The sequence below is a fragment of the Doryrhamphus excisus genome, linkage group LG13 (assembly GCF_037039965.1).
Source record: "Doryrhamphus excisus strain RoL-2023G ecotype Guam linkage group LG13, RoL_Dexc_Guam_v1.1, whole genome shotgun sequence".
NCBI lineage: Eukaryota > Metazoa > Chordata > Actinopteri > Syngnathiformes > Syngnathidae > Doryrhamphus > Doryrhamphus excisus.
The window spans coordinates 8280817-8297380 of NC_136369.1; the positions used below are offsets into that span (position 1 = coordinate 8280817).

At 40.5% G+C, this 16564-nt stretch overlaps 1 protein-coding gene across 1 annotated transcript; it reads right to left on the minus strand.

The window, feature by feature from the left end:
* Nucleotides 1–35: 35 nt before the first annotated feature.
* Nucleotides 36–15928, minus strand: scg3 (secretogranin III). The gene is made up of 12 exons (XM_058089333.2): nt 15553–15928; nt 14904–14956; nt 14755–14797; nt 14378–14590; nt 11036–11178; nt 10620–10766; nt 10322–10553; nt 9925–10041; nt 7714–7788; nt 6557–6664; nt 5472–5561; nt 36–712 (listed from the first exon to the last, which is right to left on the minus strand). Exons 1-12 carry the CDS (start codon nt 15653–15655, stop codon nt 594–596), a joined length of 1443 nt encoding a protein of 480 aa, XP_057945316.2. The 5' UTR covers nt 15656–15928; the 3' UTR covers nt 36–593.
* Nucleotides 15929–16564: the final 636 nt, after the last annotated feature.

A 16564-nucleotide genomic window follows, 5' to 3' on the forward strand; every position in this document is an offset into this window, starting at 1 on the left:
ATTAGAATTACCACTCTATTAAGCACACTTGCAAATAAAAGGCAATGTTTTAATTGCTTTCACACCATAGGAAAACAATCACATATTTACATTTAAAAATAGCTCATCTTGCTTCTACCGAAATGGAAATGTTGTACTTACAGACAAGTGGAGACGAATGATTGACAGACTGCCCCCTTGTGGGCCACGGAGTTATTACAATCGAGTGGAATTCACTACAATGTAATACATATATTTTTGGTCAAATGAAAAGCAGGAATATGATAAGATCTTACATATACACCATAAACAGAAAATGAAGCTAAGTTTGGTTACAAATGATGGTACAATTTATTTAATATATACTGTTTATATATGTATTTTAAAATTAAAAGGGAAATGACAAAGCGAGGGATTATTTGCAAATCTTGCCGTGCAAATTGAAATCATTTTAACTGCCTTGTTAAAAGCTTTCTGTCCCCTCAATATGATTGTAGCCTGTATGGGAGTGTAAACAGGTTTTATGAATACACTTTACCATGCCATGAAGTGTGAAAAAGAAATCAAGGTTCTCTTTTAGTATGAGATTCAGTTCTAGAGGATAGACGATGATATCACAGGCTGCTGTAGATTCTCTTGATGGTGTCACCCTCGTCCCTGGCGATGATGCCTTTCTCAATGTAAGAGTCAACCTGCTGGTCCATGAAGTTCTTCAGTTTGGAGAGGTCATAGTCTGCCACAACAAAGAGCTGGTGTCAACTTATTTGGCTACATGAGAAGGGCAAAATATGGGCAATTGTACATCACAGCAACTTGCTATAATAAACCACAACCAACACATTCAAAAGACGCATTCAAAGACCTTCAAGTAGTATCACACACTAGGGGTCAGTAATAGTCGGTCATAGACACGGGAGTACTGTAATTTAGTTGGAATGTCCCCAACTTCCCCAAATAATATTATATTATTTATTTTAATTTATTATATTTTGATTATATTTTATATAATAAAAAATAAATATAATATATAAAAATCAAAACATATATATTTATTATATTATAATAATATATGGGCGGCACGGCGGTCGAGTGGTTAGCGTGCAGACCTCACAGCTAGGAGACCAGGGTTCAATTCCACCCTAGGCCATCTCTGTGTGGAGTTTGCATGTTCTCCCTGTGCATGCGTGGGTTTTTTCCGGGTACTCCGGTTTCCTCCCACATTCCAAAAACATGCTAGGTTAATTGGTGACTCCAAATTGTCCATAGGTATGAATGTGAGTGTGAATGGTTGTTTGTCTATATGTGCCCTGTGATTGGCTGGCGACCAGTCCAGGGTGTACCCTGCCTCTCGCCCAAAGACAGCTGGGATAGGCTCCAGCACCCCTGCGACCCTCGTGAGGAAAAAGTGGTAGAAAATGAATGAATGAATGAATGAATGAATAATATATATATAAAATACTTAGGTTGGTATCAGCTCACAGTGATTACATCTACCAGAATACATGCATTAATAGCTGGCACTGCACATTTAGAATGGTACCGTTACCATTCTTGTATCTCGGGATGTTGCACAGTGACGATAAAGACGATAAAGTAACGGTGGTTTGTGGAAGAGATCAGACATCAAGACACCCAAACAAGACATACTAATCTGTTCTGCAGTTCTATTAAAACAGATTGAGGTTGTGTAGTAGAAGAAAACATGCATGCTGTGTTACCGGGCATCAATTATGAGTAGTTCAATATCTAGATCTGTCCTTTAATGCATCTCCATAAAGTGAGCTATATTTAGAAACGAGCTGTGTGTTATCAGTCATCGGAACAAATGAGTTTCAAACGAAATAGAAGAGATCAAATAACAATCCGGGAAAGTCCTTGCAATATACGGCTCCCTTCACGATACCGTTACTGGGATACACTTTGCTGATGACAAACATGACGTGTGTTAGGGATTAGAGGCCATCTTTTCTTTTTTCAATTTTCATGGCGAGGAGGCAAAGGAGAACCAAAACTAGGATGTGGCCTGAATGTCCATCTGTTCTGCTGCCTAATCTGTAAGGTGTAGGCATAAACACAAACACACACACACACACATACACACAAACTGCTTGCTGAGATTGTCCTAATGGGCGCCTGCTGGAGTAAACATAATAAACGCTTTGTCTGTTTCTATGACACTGGCTTGGGGCAGAAAGGTTTTGTCCTCCACCTGCTGTTCAAGATAAATACTTCATTAGGTACACTTCACAGGTGCACAATCGAAAAGGATCAATACAAATCAGCTTTGGTGTAGAACTGCACTGCATCATACAACATATGATTCAATGCACTCTTAAATGGTATTATTCAGTTATATTTAGACATAAACATACTGTTTTATTTATGTGGATATGTGGATTCTCTCACTATTCCACACTTTTTGCCGTTTTAAGAAAACAGGGTGTACTCTTTAACCGTGACCGTGTGTCCTCTCCTATGATGAAGTGTGTGTTGTTCCTGGCCACATCACAGGGAGGCGGCTGTTGTCCCAGACAACCATCACGCAGCAGAATACTAATGAAGTGTCCCACATACAACCACAGAGATGAAACACATCCCATGTGAAAAAAAACATCCATGGTGGTTCCTGTCATCCTCTAGAGCAGGGGTCTCAAACATGCGGCCCGCGTGCCAAATGTGGCCCGCAGGACACTAGTTTGAGGCCCCCGCCTTAATATGAAAGTTTAATGTTAGTGCGGCCCGCGCAAATTTGATATGGATGCTGTATGGTATCATGTACCCAGAAAAAATTATTACGTTTGATTAATTTAAAGGTTAAATAACTGTTAATAGTTATCCTCCCTATCCGTGTGGAAGTGGTAAGTTTTTGGCTATTTAAGTTTAAAGGAAATAACTTGAAGGCTAACGTTTAGGTCGCTAGCTCTCTAGTTTGCGAGTTAGCATGTGTCTCAAGACCCTGCAGTTGCGCAATATGTTGTAAATAAAAAGAGTATAAATGTGACTATAGTCGTGTTTTGTCATGTCTACAGGGCTCTAATAATGCTTTGTTCATTTTAATCTGAAAAAAATCATTTGTCTACCCACCAACTATATGTGGTTTCTTAAGTTTTTACTATTTGCCGTTTTATTATTATTATTATAGTTATTTATTTATTACTGATTGATTGATTTTCTTTATTCTTGATTTGTTTATTTATTTTTCATCTTACTTTGTGTAGAAAAATAAAAAGTAAGATATTTGAAAACAGTGGAATGTTTTATCAGAGCTTTTCTTGTAAAAAATCGGAACCAAAGCAAAGTTTATTCATTTTTCTGTTTTTAATAAATGCGTTTTTTTGTTGTTGTGGAAAACCTGATGCGGCCCAGCTTTGCCTAGACCCTAGCTCCAGTGGCCCCCAGGTAAATTGAGTTTGAGACTGCTCTAGAGTCAGGCTTTACTTGAATGTTTACATTAAAACGCGTCATCCAAAGCGGCGACTAGTCCAATCAGGTTCAATAAAGCGCTGTGAGCGCTTACTGTAAATGTCATTTTCTCTTTCTGTACTGGATGGCCTGCACAGCCAGAGCTCATTAACATTTCATTTCCTGCTACCAAATTAAACACCACCGGACATTGATTTTTACAACAGCAGGGAGGCTTTTGTGTGTCTATCAGTTTTCAGGCTGTGCAGCCACATGCTGCTTCCCTCGAAGCCATAAAAATACAAGAAGTCATAAATCTTCTACAAAAGAAAAGCCTTGTCACAGCTTTTTATAATGCTTTGTTAAAGTTGTTCCTTTCTTTACACTCTCTTACGTGTGCCTGCACAAAATGGATAAAAGTATCAGATTGATTTCACATTAGCCTGACATGTACAACAACAAATGCCTGTTTATAGGAGCTTAGTGGTTAGCGTTCTGGACTTTGGAGTGGATACCTCGGGTTCAAATCTCCACTAGTAGGCATCATCATCAGTAGATATTCGTCAGGAAGGGCATCCGGAGGCAAAATGTAGCAAAGTTAACTGAAAAACACGCTAACCGAGGTTCTACTTTATTGTCTATCAATGACGTTATGGAATTTTTGTTTTGTGGTAAGGTAATTATTTGTACAAATTACTGTTTACGCTGCACATTGTTGTTCATATTTGATGTAATCTATTTATTCTCCACATTATTATTTATTATTACACGGCAATGACATTTTGTTGGCAATTTCACTGATGTGTTATTGTGCAATGACAATAAAGGAAATCTATGTCTATGTCTATGTCTATGTCTATGTCTATGTCTATGTCTATGTCTATGTCTATGTCTATGTCTATGTCTATGTCTATGTCTATGTCTATGTCTATGTCTAGGATGTTTTTATTGTATTTCAGATTTATTTGTATTTATAATTTGCTAACCATGTAAGTTGGCTGCACGGTGTTCGAGTGGTTAGCGCACAGGCCACACAGCTAGGAGACCAGAGTTCGATTCCACCCTCGGTCATCTCTGTGTGGAGTTTGCATGTTCTCCTTGCGTATGCGTGGGCTTTCCCACCCGGGTACTCCGGTTTCGTCCCACATTCCAAAAACATGCTAGGTTAATTGGCGACTCCAAATTGTCCATAGGTATGAATGTGAGTGTGAATGGTTGTTTGTCTATATGTGCCCTGTGATTGGCTGGCGACCACTCCAGCCCGAAGACAGCTGGGATAGCCTCCAGCACCCCCGCGACCCTCGTGATGATAAGCGGTAGAAAATGAATGAATGAATGAATGAACCATGTAAATCAGGTGACAAATGAAAGACAATGATAAAAACAATGCAATTCAGTTTCCTTTGTCAGGGTATGTAAAGGGCAGATAGTGGGTGGTGCCATATAAAATCTTGCCTGTAGGCTGCATTGCGTAAGTGTAAGAAGAAAATAATAGCCCTCCTTTGCAGCGAGACCAGGTACTGTACCACTAGATATACTAGATTTGTAAGGATTTATTTTTAATTTCGGGACATTATTTTCACCATTTTTTTCATTTGTGAGGTTTCTCAAGCTCTTTCACACCATACTCATCCAAGCGTGCCTTTATGGAGTTTAGTCACAAAAAGGGGACCTTGTCCAAACTTTTCCCACATCCATGTAAGCATAGATTTAGTCCAAAATGATCTTAGTGAGTTAAAGATTCAAAAGAAAATAGTCTAGTAAATCCTCTGATGGATTCATACTGTACACATCTCATTAAAACGGAGGAACCAGTAGGATAGATTTACTGAATAGACCTTTGTCAGATCAACAATAATTAGGGCAAACTCATCAAGAGGGATCCATATTCATTAGTTGTGCAACAAGCGTCTAGTGCAGCATCCCACACTCATTTCAATTGCAGATTAAGCACAACAAAAGGGCTTAAATGTTTTGTTCTTCAGTGTGTAGACCTGCTTGTAACCCTCCATTTTTTTCGACATTTAAATATTTGAGTATGGCTTCTCCAGCTGTTATATGAGTTACTTTATTAAATGTCGCAAACTCACCATCTTTGCCTTCTTCCTTGTTGTGTTTCTTCAGCCATTCAATGTTCTTCCTGATGGCTTCCAGGTAGGTCTCCGACTTGCCAGGCCGATCTGAAGTGTACAGATAAAAAGTAGTCATGAGAACTGTTTTTTTTTTTTTAAAATATATCAAAAATGACCTATTTTTACAAAAAGATCACAACTGACACAAGAAGCTATGAGTCGATTATTGCTTTTATGGATTAAACACGATAGAATTGTGTTCATATACTACATACAGGGTGACCCAAAAAACATTGGCAGATATGATCAAGTGGCAGCAAGTAGAGTAACCACGGATCAATGGAAGCCATAAAAATGTTTTAGAAAAACTGTGATATTTTGACATCTGTGCAGAAGGGAGTTCTGACGTTTTTACAACTTAGGACTGGACCAAGAACACTGGATTTATTAAAACAGATAATTTAAGAAATTCACAGTATAGATTTCAATAATGCATTGATACAGGAGAACGTCATCTGCAGGAAGAAATAAAAAATAGCAATAATAATAATAATAATAATAATAAAAAAAGTTCCCATTTTTTGTTTCACCCTGTATGTTGTTGTTATGTATAGAATTGACAAAAACAATAATTTTCCCGAGGATAATCCTCCTGTGTTTACTATACACTAATACACTACAATGTAGACGGACAAGAAATAGTGGCAGCTGTGATAGGATTTTGACTGTCCCTTATTGGACTGGCCTAGTTCTGGGCCAAACAAGGACTCTGTGCTGGGATTGGCCCAGCTGCACTGTCTTATTTATTTATCTCCTGCTGGCTCTGCTGAGTGGAAACAAAAGATCTGAGAGGGTCTCAGACTTCCCCTTCAGGCTCATTTAGTAGACAACTGCTCACTTAAGTAGGACCAAATAGATGTTTGGTTTCAATCAAGTTAGCTCGTTTTGTTACATTTGAATTGGATTATGCATTTATTCAAACATGACAAAAAAAAAACAAACACAAAAAGACATTTATAACAAGGTCTAGATGTTATTCCAATCTCTACAGACACAGGTCGGTCGTGTGGGTTGTGCTCATCAAGACTGCTTAGTAGACTAACTGGTAGGCGGCTGCTCTTCCTTGGTGGAGTCCTTCAGGTTCTCATACTCCTTCTGCATCTTGGCAGTTTTGGCCTTGGTGTTGTCGTCCTCGTCCATGTTCTTCCCCACTGCCAATAAAAGCAACTGTTATTAGGCGTGTCACTATAAGCGACAACATGGACAACCGTCCTCTGTGCAGGATACTGTATGTAATCAATATGTATTTAATGTAGTCCTCTGGCTACACCGATACAATACAGTAGATATTTTAAATTTCCACCAAATATGGTACTGATCATGCAAATTGTTCTTGGGTGTGGTTTTGCCATCTTAGTACTTTGCAATGACTTCTTTCTTGAATTTAATACTTTTTCCTCATCAAATTGGGATCATTCAGAACTTTCTTAGGCTTAATGCTTCTTAATGAAAAAAATACACAAACTATGAGTCACCAATGTGGAACATTTGCGTTTAAGGTTGAATGTGCCTTACAGGATGCCGTAGGAAAGTGCGAACAAAATATTTTAAACAATATTTGGTGGGGCGGCACGGCGGACGAGTGGTTAGCGCGCAGACCTCACAGCTAGGAGACCAGGGTTCAATCCCACCCTCGGCCATCTCTGTGTGGATGCTCTCCCCGTGTGCATGCCTGGGTTTTCTACGGGTACTCCGGTTTCCTCCCACATTCCAAAAACATGCTAGGTTAATTGGCGACTCCAAATTGTCCATAGGTATGAATGTGAGTGTGAATGGTTGTTTGTCTATATGTGCCCTGGGATTGGCTGGCGACCGGTCCAGAGTGTACCCCGCCTCTCGCCCGAAGACAGCTGGGATAGGCTCCAGCACCCCCGCGACCCTCGTGAGGAAAAGCAGTAGAAAATGAATGAATGAATGAATGAATATTTGGTGGTAGATGTGTGATCCAATATGGCTGAATAAGCAAACAATGCAATTAGCCATAGCTACCAGTGTCGTCAAGTGGAAGACAATGGACTGTACGTCTTTTATTCTTCGCATGTGTTTTGAGCCGGATGCAGAGGACGACTATTTGTACTACAGTATATACTGTATTCACCGCAATACTTCACATTTCATGTACCAAATAGTGAACTACAACAGCTTGTTAGATAAACAATAGAGTCACGGCCACGGTTTGTAAGCTGAAGAGCAGTTTTACCAGCAAAGTCCTGAGGTTCGAGAGACTTTCCCAGCTTGTTCTTAGTCTGCATGGCAATCATGGCGTCCAGATTCTCTGCAGGTGAGTGAGAAAGAACATTAACATTTATTTTGACCTGACTCACCATTGCATCATTACTTCGCTTTTCCTGTGTGAATCAGACTTTCCAAAGGACTACATTCATTAGTGAAGAGCACAGATTATTTTTTCCCTGCTGAGCGGTAAAATGGTACAATTTCACACACACTGTATAAGCCCATGTAATTTAACAGAGATGCTGTTATTTGCATAGTGAGCCCTCATTTACAAACACTTCGTACTACCATAGTGCCTTACTATCTACTATCTCACCTTCTGTTTGCAAGTTCTGTCTGTATTCATGCCGCCTACTCCCACATGTAGTGCGGCAAAAGGCAAATCTTTTTGGAAATCCTTTTCCTCAGCCTCCAACACCCCCACCCTCCATATTCGCACGCTTCCTCTTCTGTGGACTGTGCTTATCGTGTCTGTGTATTCATTATTTCTCATTGACTGAATTGAATGCAGCATGGGGAGGTGAGGTGAGGGATCTTATGTTATACATGTTGCTAGGTGATATCGAAATTCTGTTCGATTGTCCCGACCAACCTAAAACAACCTATACCACCGAACCCAACCCGGTTACCATGGAGACTCACATTGTGCGTAATGGTATATGGCTGTTTTGTTCTGCTGAATGACGCCAGCAGAGCATCATTAAAGGGCAGCTGCTACTCAGGGTCACGCGAAGGACTGTTCCATCTAAATCTTACCGGGCAGGCAGTACGAGGACAAATTCCACATGAATGGAAAGTGGGGGAAAATGCATCTAATTTGTGTTGTAATACAAATGACTACATGAAATATAATGTTTCCATCTTCTGTAGGTTTATGCATTATTTGTAATGTGCATTAGAAAAAAAGCTACAATATGAGTTCATGTAGTAAATGTACTGAAAATCACATTTGCTGAATTGATAAAACCCATCCACCCATCCATCTATGAATGCATCCATCATTCCGTCCATTCATCCATCCATCCATCATTCCATTTATCCATCCATCATTCCATCCATTCATCCATCCACCCATCCATCCATCATTCCATTTATCCATCCATCATTCCATTTATTCATCCATCCATCATTCCATCCATCATTCCATCCATTCACCATCATTTCATCCATCCATTTATCCATCCATCCATCATTCCATTTATCCATCCATCATTCCATCCATCATTCCATCCATCATTCCATCCATCATTCCGTCCATCATTCCATCCATTCATCCATCCATCATTCCATTTATCATCCATCATTCCATCCATTCATCCATCCACCCATCATTCCATTTATCGTTCCATTTATCCATTCATCCATCCATCATTTTATCCATCCATCATTTCATCCATCCATTCATCCATCCATCATTCCATTTATCCATCCATCCATCATTCCATCCATTCACCATCATTTCATCCATCCATCCATTTATCCATCCATCATTCCATTTATCCATTTATCCATCCATCCATCATCCATCCATCATTCCATTTAACCATCCATCATTCCATCCATTCATCGATCTTTTCATCCATCCATCATTCTATCCATCCATCATTTCATCCATCCATCATTCCATTTATCCATCCATCCATCATTCCATCCATTCACCATCATTTCATCCATCCATCCATTTATCCATCCATCATTCCATCCATCCATCCATCATCTATCCATCATTCCATTTAACCATCCATCATTCCATCCATTTATCGATCATTTCATCCATCCACCCATCATTCACCATTCAATTTATCCATCCATCCATCATTTCATCCATCCATCATTCCATTTATCCATCCATCATTCCATCCATTCATCGATCATTTCATCCATCCATCATTCTATCCATCCATCATTCCATCCATCCATCATTTCATCCATCCATCATTCCATTTATCCATCCATCCATCATTCCATCCATCCATCATTTCATCCATCCATCATTCCATTTATCCATCCATCCATCATTCCATCATTCCATCATTCCATCCATCCGCCCATCTATTCCATCCATCCATCCATTTTCTATGCGGCTTATCCTCCCCAGGGTCCCAGGTCTGCTTTGAGGTAAGTTTAGAGTTTTGAGTGCATCAAATGTTGTAAACCAACTTGTGTTTGGTCTTACCCAAATAGGAGACACCCTCTTCCGGTGTGATTGTCCCGTACTTGACCATCATCTTCACAAAATCTATCAACGTCTTCATGATGGTGATGAGTGTCTCTCTTTCCTGAGCATCTTGATCTGAAACAAAGAAGCGGGAGACACTGTGTTGTGTTTGCAGTAATTGGTTGCCATAGTGATGATGTTATCTCGTGGTGCTTGGCTGTAGGGGTCTTGGTGATGGGATTATGAATAATTACTCGTGTATTTGTCTGTGTGTATGTACACTTCCTTGGAGGTCTGGTTTTAAAAGCGGACAAAACAAGCCGTGACTCATCCTTGAGTGCATCATTACCATGACAACACGTCCCGGTCTTTAGCTTTGCCTAGAGGCACATTTGTCGTGTAAGCTGACCCTTACCTGAATTGAGGCTCCTGAGTAGGCGGTAGAAATTGGGGAAGTACTGAAGATCCTGAAGGCCGTCCTCTGTGCTGACTTCATTGTCATCCTCAGCGTCCTCCTTGTCCCACGTGTTGTCTGTTGTCTCATCCTCATCTCCTGCATCCCTGTCCACCTCATCCAGGACCTCATCATCCTCTTCGTCCTCATCCTCATCATCATTGTAGTGCCGACTGGGCTGCTCCCACTTATCCTATTGATGCAAGTACCATTTTTATACTTACTGATATAACATCAATAACACGGCCATTACCATTACCAAGTTGGCTTCCTGGTTGTCCTTCACCACCTTGACGTCCTCTTCATTGTCCTCTTCAATCTCGTTGTTTTTGGCATTTTTGGTGATGAGATCCTGCAGAGCCTCAGCCACTCGGTACTCCAGAGTATCAGCCTGACTTTCTGTTATCTAACAGGAAGACAAACAACAAGTCTGATCCCAAATTGTGCGGGAAAGTTCTAGAACAGCAGCATTGTACAATATAATATTGATCTTCCGAGAGAGAGAGAGAGAGAGGATGATTGAGAGATTTTAGAGCAGCAAGAGGAGTTATTGAGTGTCAAAACAGCAATACACACATGTGAGATTGTGAACAAAATCCAATTCAGACATCTCATTAGATTTTACACGTATGTAGAGTGTTAAACCTGATGCTGCATCTACAATGCCCTACTTACCAGGCCCAGTTTGAGCAGCTTGGAAACGATCCGGTCAAAGACACCTCTGTCATCCTCCTCGTAGATTTTGTTTGCGATCTTCTGTACAATGTCCTCGGCTGTTAGTGGAGTGCCATCCACCTGGCGGAAAGTCTCAGGGTCATCTGAGAGGAGAAATTACATTAGCATAAGCTAATTGTGTTGCATTATGTTGTCATTTGAAAGAAAACACACTGCCTCCCGTGGAACCACTACTTGATGAGGTGGCTTGGGCATCTGGCTAGATGCCTCCCGGACGCCTCCCTGGGGAGGTGTTCAGGGTACATCCAACCAGTAGAAGGCCTCGGGTGAGACCCAGGACATGTTGGAGAGACTATGTCTACGCCTGGACAAAGTGGCCAATGGGAAGTCTGGATTTCCCTGATTGAACCTCGAATAAGCAGTAGAAGATGGATGGATGGCCTGATGGACACACTGCCTCCCATCATCCATACATGATAGCTTTAAATGTACCACACAGTATAATTACCGCATTGAGACAACAACAGAATGAGATTTATGCATGCAAACCAATGATGCAAAATGACTTGACTCAGAGTTTTTCTTCCTGTCACACACACCTTGAGAGATAAATGCAGTCAAAAAAAGTGAATCAAAGATCGGGCAAGTTAGTAAACAACAGATGGGGCTTTATTATGCAACCTTTAAGATAATGGTGATCATTCCTTCATTCCTTCCTCTGAGTTTTTTTTTTAACTGTCCCACACTGTACTCCTTCATCTAAGAGTCTAGTTTGGAGTTGTTGTTTTTTCCCCTCCCCTCTCCTAGTGTTGTCCCCCCCTTCATGCAAATTTCCCCACTGAGGGACGAATAAAGGCATATCATTCATCATTAATTTTCTACTGGTTATCCTCATGCGGGGGGTGCTGGAGCCTATCCCAGCTGTCTTTGGGCGAGAGGCGGGGTACACCCTGGACTGGTCACCAGCCAATCACAGGGAACATATAGACCAGGGGTGGGGAACCTTTTTGGCAAAGAGAGCCATGAAGGCCAGATATTTTAAAATGTGTATCTGTGAGAGCCATATACATTTTTTAAACACTGAATGCAATAAAATGTGTAAATTTTTATGACCAACAGTTTTAGATAATGTGCTCTAATTATGTAGACCAGGCACACTACCCCACGCCAATGGGGTGTGGCCAGCACACTTTCGTGAGCAGCGCAGTGTCTAATAATAAATCAAATACTTGTTGCCATTAATACAACTTCTGCTGCTGCATAGTTTTGCACCGTACTCCGTAGACGTATTTCATTCTTTTGGCCATCTTTGCCAGAAGGCTTGGTTCTGCAGCTTTAGCTATTTGACTAAAGGAGGAAAGTTTACATTTACATGTTTTTTTGACATCTCAATGACCGAGGTAGACTACAGCATTACCCAGTAATAATCAAGTTTTGGTGTTTGACCTGGAAAATATCATCAGGAAAGATGGATATGGTCGGCCGTATTGCAGCAGAATATAGATGGACGAATTAAAATGCATAAGAAAGTTGTTGATTTTGAATATTATTTTTAACAGTCATTTCTGTGATGGTTTACTTTAAAATGTTAGCAAAAATACATTTTTATTGTGGTAAGAAATGCTTGAGAGCCAGATACAGTCATCAAAAGAGCCCTACCTGGCTCCCGAGCCATAGGTTCCCTACCTCTGATATAGACAAACAACCATTCACACTCACATTCATACCTATGGACAATTTGGAGTCGCCAATTAACCTAGCATGTTTTTGGAATGTGGGAGGAGAAAACCCACGCATGCACGGGTAGAACATACAAACTCCACACAGAGATGGCCGAGGGTGGAATTGAACTTGCGTCTTCTAGCTGTGTGGCCTGTGCGCTAACCACTTGTCCGTTGTGCATCCTAATGGTGATCAATGAAAGAGAATCATTGAAATGTATTCACATGCATTTGAAGTGTTTTTGGTTGAAAATGAATGAATGAATTAATTTTATCTGTAACATGTTTTTCCAAAAGCAGCATTGGGATGAACTTCCCTCTACCTCCTCTTTGTTCTCGAGATGCTATTCCTACAGCTTGACTTTCATAACAGTCTCCCACACAGTACGAGCCTGGGCTGACTTACTGAATCATCTTCATTTGAGGAATAACAAGAGCGTTTTACTTGTACTGCGATGAAACACAACCTGACGAGAAGATCACAGATGCTGAGCCGTATATGCAGCACTTTTTGTCCGAGTCACCTCACTTCAGGAGTTTTACGCTGAATCAAGCGATAACAAGAATGTGCTGATATGATAAAAACTATACATACAGTACATACTGAATCTGTTAGAAGACACTGTAAAGGACAATAGTGACTTTTGAGGAATCTTGTTGCATGTTTAATAGAGATATTTTCTTGGTGCTTGAAAGGACTGGCCCTATAGCTTTCAGGAGATAATCTCTATGACAGCCACGTGTTCTCACCCGTGTCTGCCTGAGGAGGCACGTGGCATACAGTGAATATACCGCTCTTCAGTAATTTTCAGCGATGAGACAGTTTATAGTGCTATTATATTATAAAATCAAGGTGTACAATGACTACTCGAAAGTATAAACGTGATTTTCCTTAAAGGGGTACCAGAAAGGTTGCCGTCACTTTACTTCACAAGGGACTTGACGCAAAGACTGCAGTGATATGAAGCTATAGCCGTATAAAAATATACTGCAAACATGTTGAATAACTGACACTTTGTGTCATTTGTGTATATAACATAATCTGATTGTACACCAAACGCATTTTACTACATTGACTTGACCAAAACTGTTGTTACACTTTAGTACACACACACAATGTAACTAAAGGTCAATGGTGGAAGTCCCAAGTTTCATTTCTGTGGCATTGTTGCTTGAGAAGAATACTCAAATAAAGTTCTATGTGAAGTATTTCCATAATGCCTCATATTAACTCTCTAACAAGATCTCAGTGTATAAACTGGTCATATATCTCATCTCGTTTCATATTATCTACATACTGTATTGTATATAACTCTGGGAAAAACTGTTGATTTTGTTAATACTTCGGTTGTTCATATTGTTTATTTTTCTATATTGTGTATTTTATACTGCTTAACTGATTCTGTACTCTTGCTGCTGTGCAATGCAAATTTCCCCACTGAGGGACGAATAAAGGCATATCTTATCTTATCTTATCTTATAAACATGAGGGGTTCACTCACTTTTGTGAGATATTGCAAGGGACTATTTTGTGCAAAAAGGGTTCTAATGTCACCCATTGGCAAACGCATTCCTTGCTAAAGCAACCTCACCTATACTCTACTTGTACATCGATACTTACCATTTTCCATCCCATTCTTGGTAGAGTCGTATTCCTCTGCTAGACGTCTACTCTTGGTGGAATCAGACTCATCTGGAACATACTGATCCTTCTTCTGCTCCTCCTGGACCGGCACCTCGGTAGTCTCCTTGAATTTCTGGTTTTGGGGCAGTGACTTCTGTACAGTTGAGTCATCGCCATCTTTCACCTTGGAGGAGGCGGGCCGTTTTCCCTCTGATTGGAGGGACAAATCCAATCAATAATACAGGAAAATGTTGTATGTTCTCAGTGCATATCCAATAAAGACATATTGTCTTACTGGAAATGCTGAAACCTACACTCAGGATGCAGAAAGTGTCATTAATTGATTGGCAACACTGTATTCAGTTTCCTCTTACCAGTCAACCATACTGTAAACTTCACGCTGTCAGCATCAGCAATCTGAGGAAATGACAAACATTCTATGAATAATTTCCTCTCTGCATATTAGCTCAGATTATTAATGTTTGCCGGGGAAGGCCGGATATTGGATGGGAGAGAGCCTTACCTGCTCTTGGAGTGGTCTTTCTTCCGTCAGCTGTCGATTGTACACAGATTTATCTGCCAGAAGACAACACACAAGAGTCATTAAGAAAGAAAACATATTTGAATGATTTCTTATGGAATCACAGTTTATTTTCCAGTGTTTTGACATCCTTTCAATTCCATATTATCTTCCAGACATGTGTATGCTGCTGCTGCTGCTCTCCAGCTACCCACCACCATCCACAGGCAGACCTTAATCGGATTATCAAACAAAAGATTAAACTGAGTCTAAAATAGACCACAGCCGGCCTCAACAGCCACGCTGCTGAGCTGCAGCAGCTCAACTTTGCTGTGTTCTGTTAATGAGCAGATTTACAGCTAAAGTGACATCAAACTGCTGGAAACAGTGGAACAAACTCTAATCTGCACTGCAATTAGACAGCAATTATAATACAATTTAAGGTTAAAAGCACTGCCTAATTTTTTTTCAACTATTAAGAATAGTCCTATCATCAGTATTAATATTTGTGGTATTTCTCAAGTTATTGTTCCTCTTTCATGTTTGTTTTAATGCAAATCTTCAGACTACAGTTGGATTTTTATTTATAATGTCAAAGAACAATGTCTGTCTATAGAATGTCATATAAATATAGTTTAAAAGGCCAACTCACCCTGGCTGGACGGTGTTGGTGTTGGAAAGGCAGATATTTGACTCATTACAGTAAATACAAGAAGCTGGAAAAAGATGCAAATGCCAACGTGTTTTGACGCCATCCTCAAGTACTAATTCAAATCAAAACGTTCCGGCTGAGTCCAAGACGATGAGATCTACTTGACCAAGTCCTCCAACTAGCGCGAAGGCTGAGAGATGCTAGCCGCTCTGAGTGAAGCCCTCGGCGGGGGAAAAACTGCCTGATCTCGGCTTGGCTACGGAAGAGGAGCTGTCTGCGGGGTACGGTGCTGAAAGCAGGTCTGTCAGAAGTGCTCGGATCTGAAAGGCTGAGCGAAAAGCCCCGTGTGAGCTACAGCATCACTACCACAGGATGTAACACAGCTCAGCACAGCAAGACCTGCCCCCTTTACTGAGGGGGCGGAGGGGGACGCGGAGAACACTGTAAAAAGTGTCCATACTACACAAAGTTGCATCTTTCAGTGTAGTAAATGACAGTATGAGCTTTACTGTGGTTGTCGTTTGCACTGCATAACATTATGAATGTAATCCTACACTGCAAAGTACAAGCAACAGTATTAAATGTCATATGAACATCAAAACACTGCATTGCCATATTTGCAAGGGAACAAATCTAGTATTGGAGACCAGGAGTCTCCAACTTTCATCATTAGAATGGACAAAAAACAGACATTGATAAATGATAAAGTCGTTTCTCAAGCTTTGGGACTCCAGCTAACCACAGTGAGAGCCATTATCCACAAACGGCAAAAACAGTGGTGAACCTTCCAACCAAAATGATCGCAAGATCGCGGCAATGACTTCATCGAGAGGTCACAAAAGACTCCACAATAACAGCCAATGAATTGCAGGCCTTGCTTGCCTCAGTTAAGATCAGCGTTCATGACTCCACTATAAGAAATACACTGGGCAGAGTTCCGAGACCAAAACCACTGCTGAACAAAAAGAACATTTAAGGCTTGCCTCAATTTTGCTAACATCTTGATGATCCC

Bases quoted from the DNA above. Each gene is read 5' to 3' on its own strand.
- scg3 (XM_058089333.2), bottom strand. From the start codon at position 15,655: ATGGCGTCAAAACACGTTGGCATTTGCATCTTTTTCCAGCTTCTTGTA. The intron at 11,179-14,377 runs GTAAGTATCGAT...TTCTCCTCTCAG, and splicing joins CAAGAATGGGATGGAAAATG to ATGACCCTGAGACTTTCCGC. The intron at 10,554-10,619 runs GTAATGGTAATG...TTGCATCAATAG, and splicing joins ACAACCAGGAAGCCAACTTG to GATAAGTGGGAGCAGCCCAG.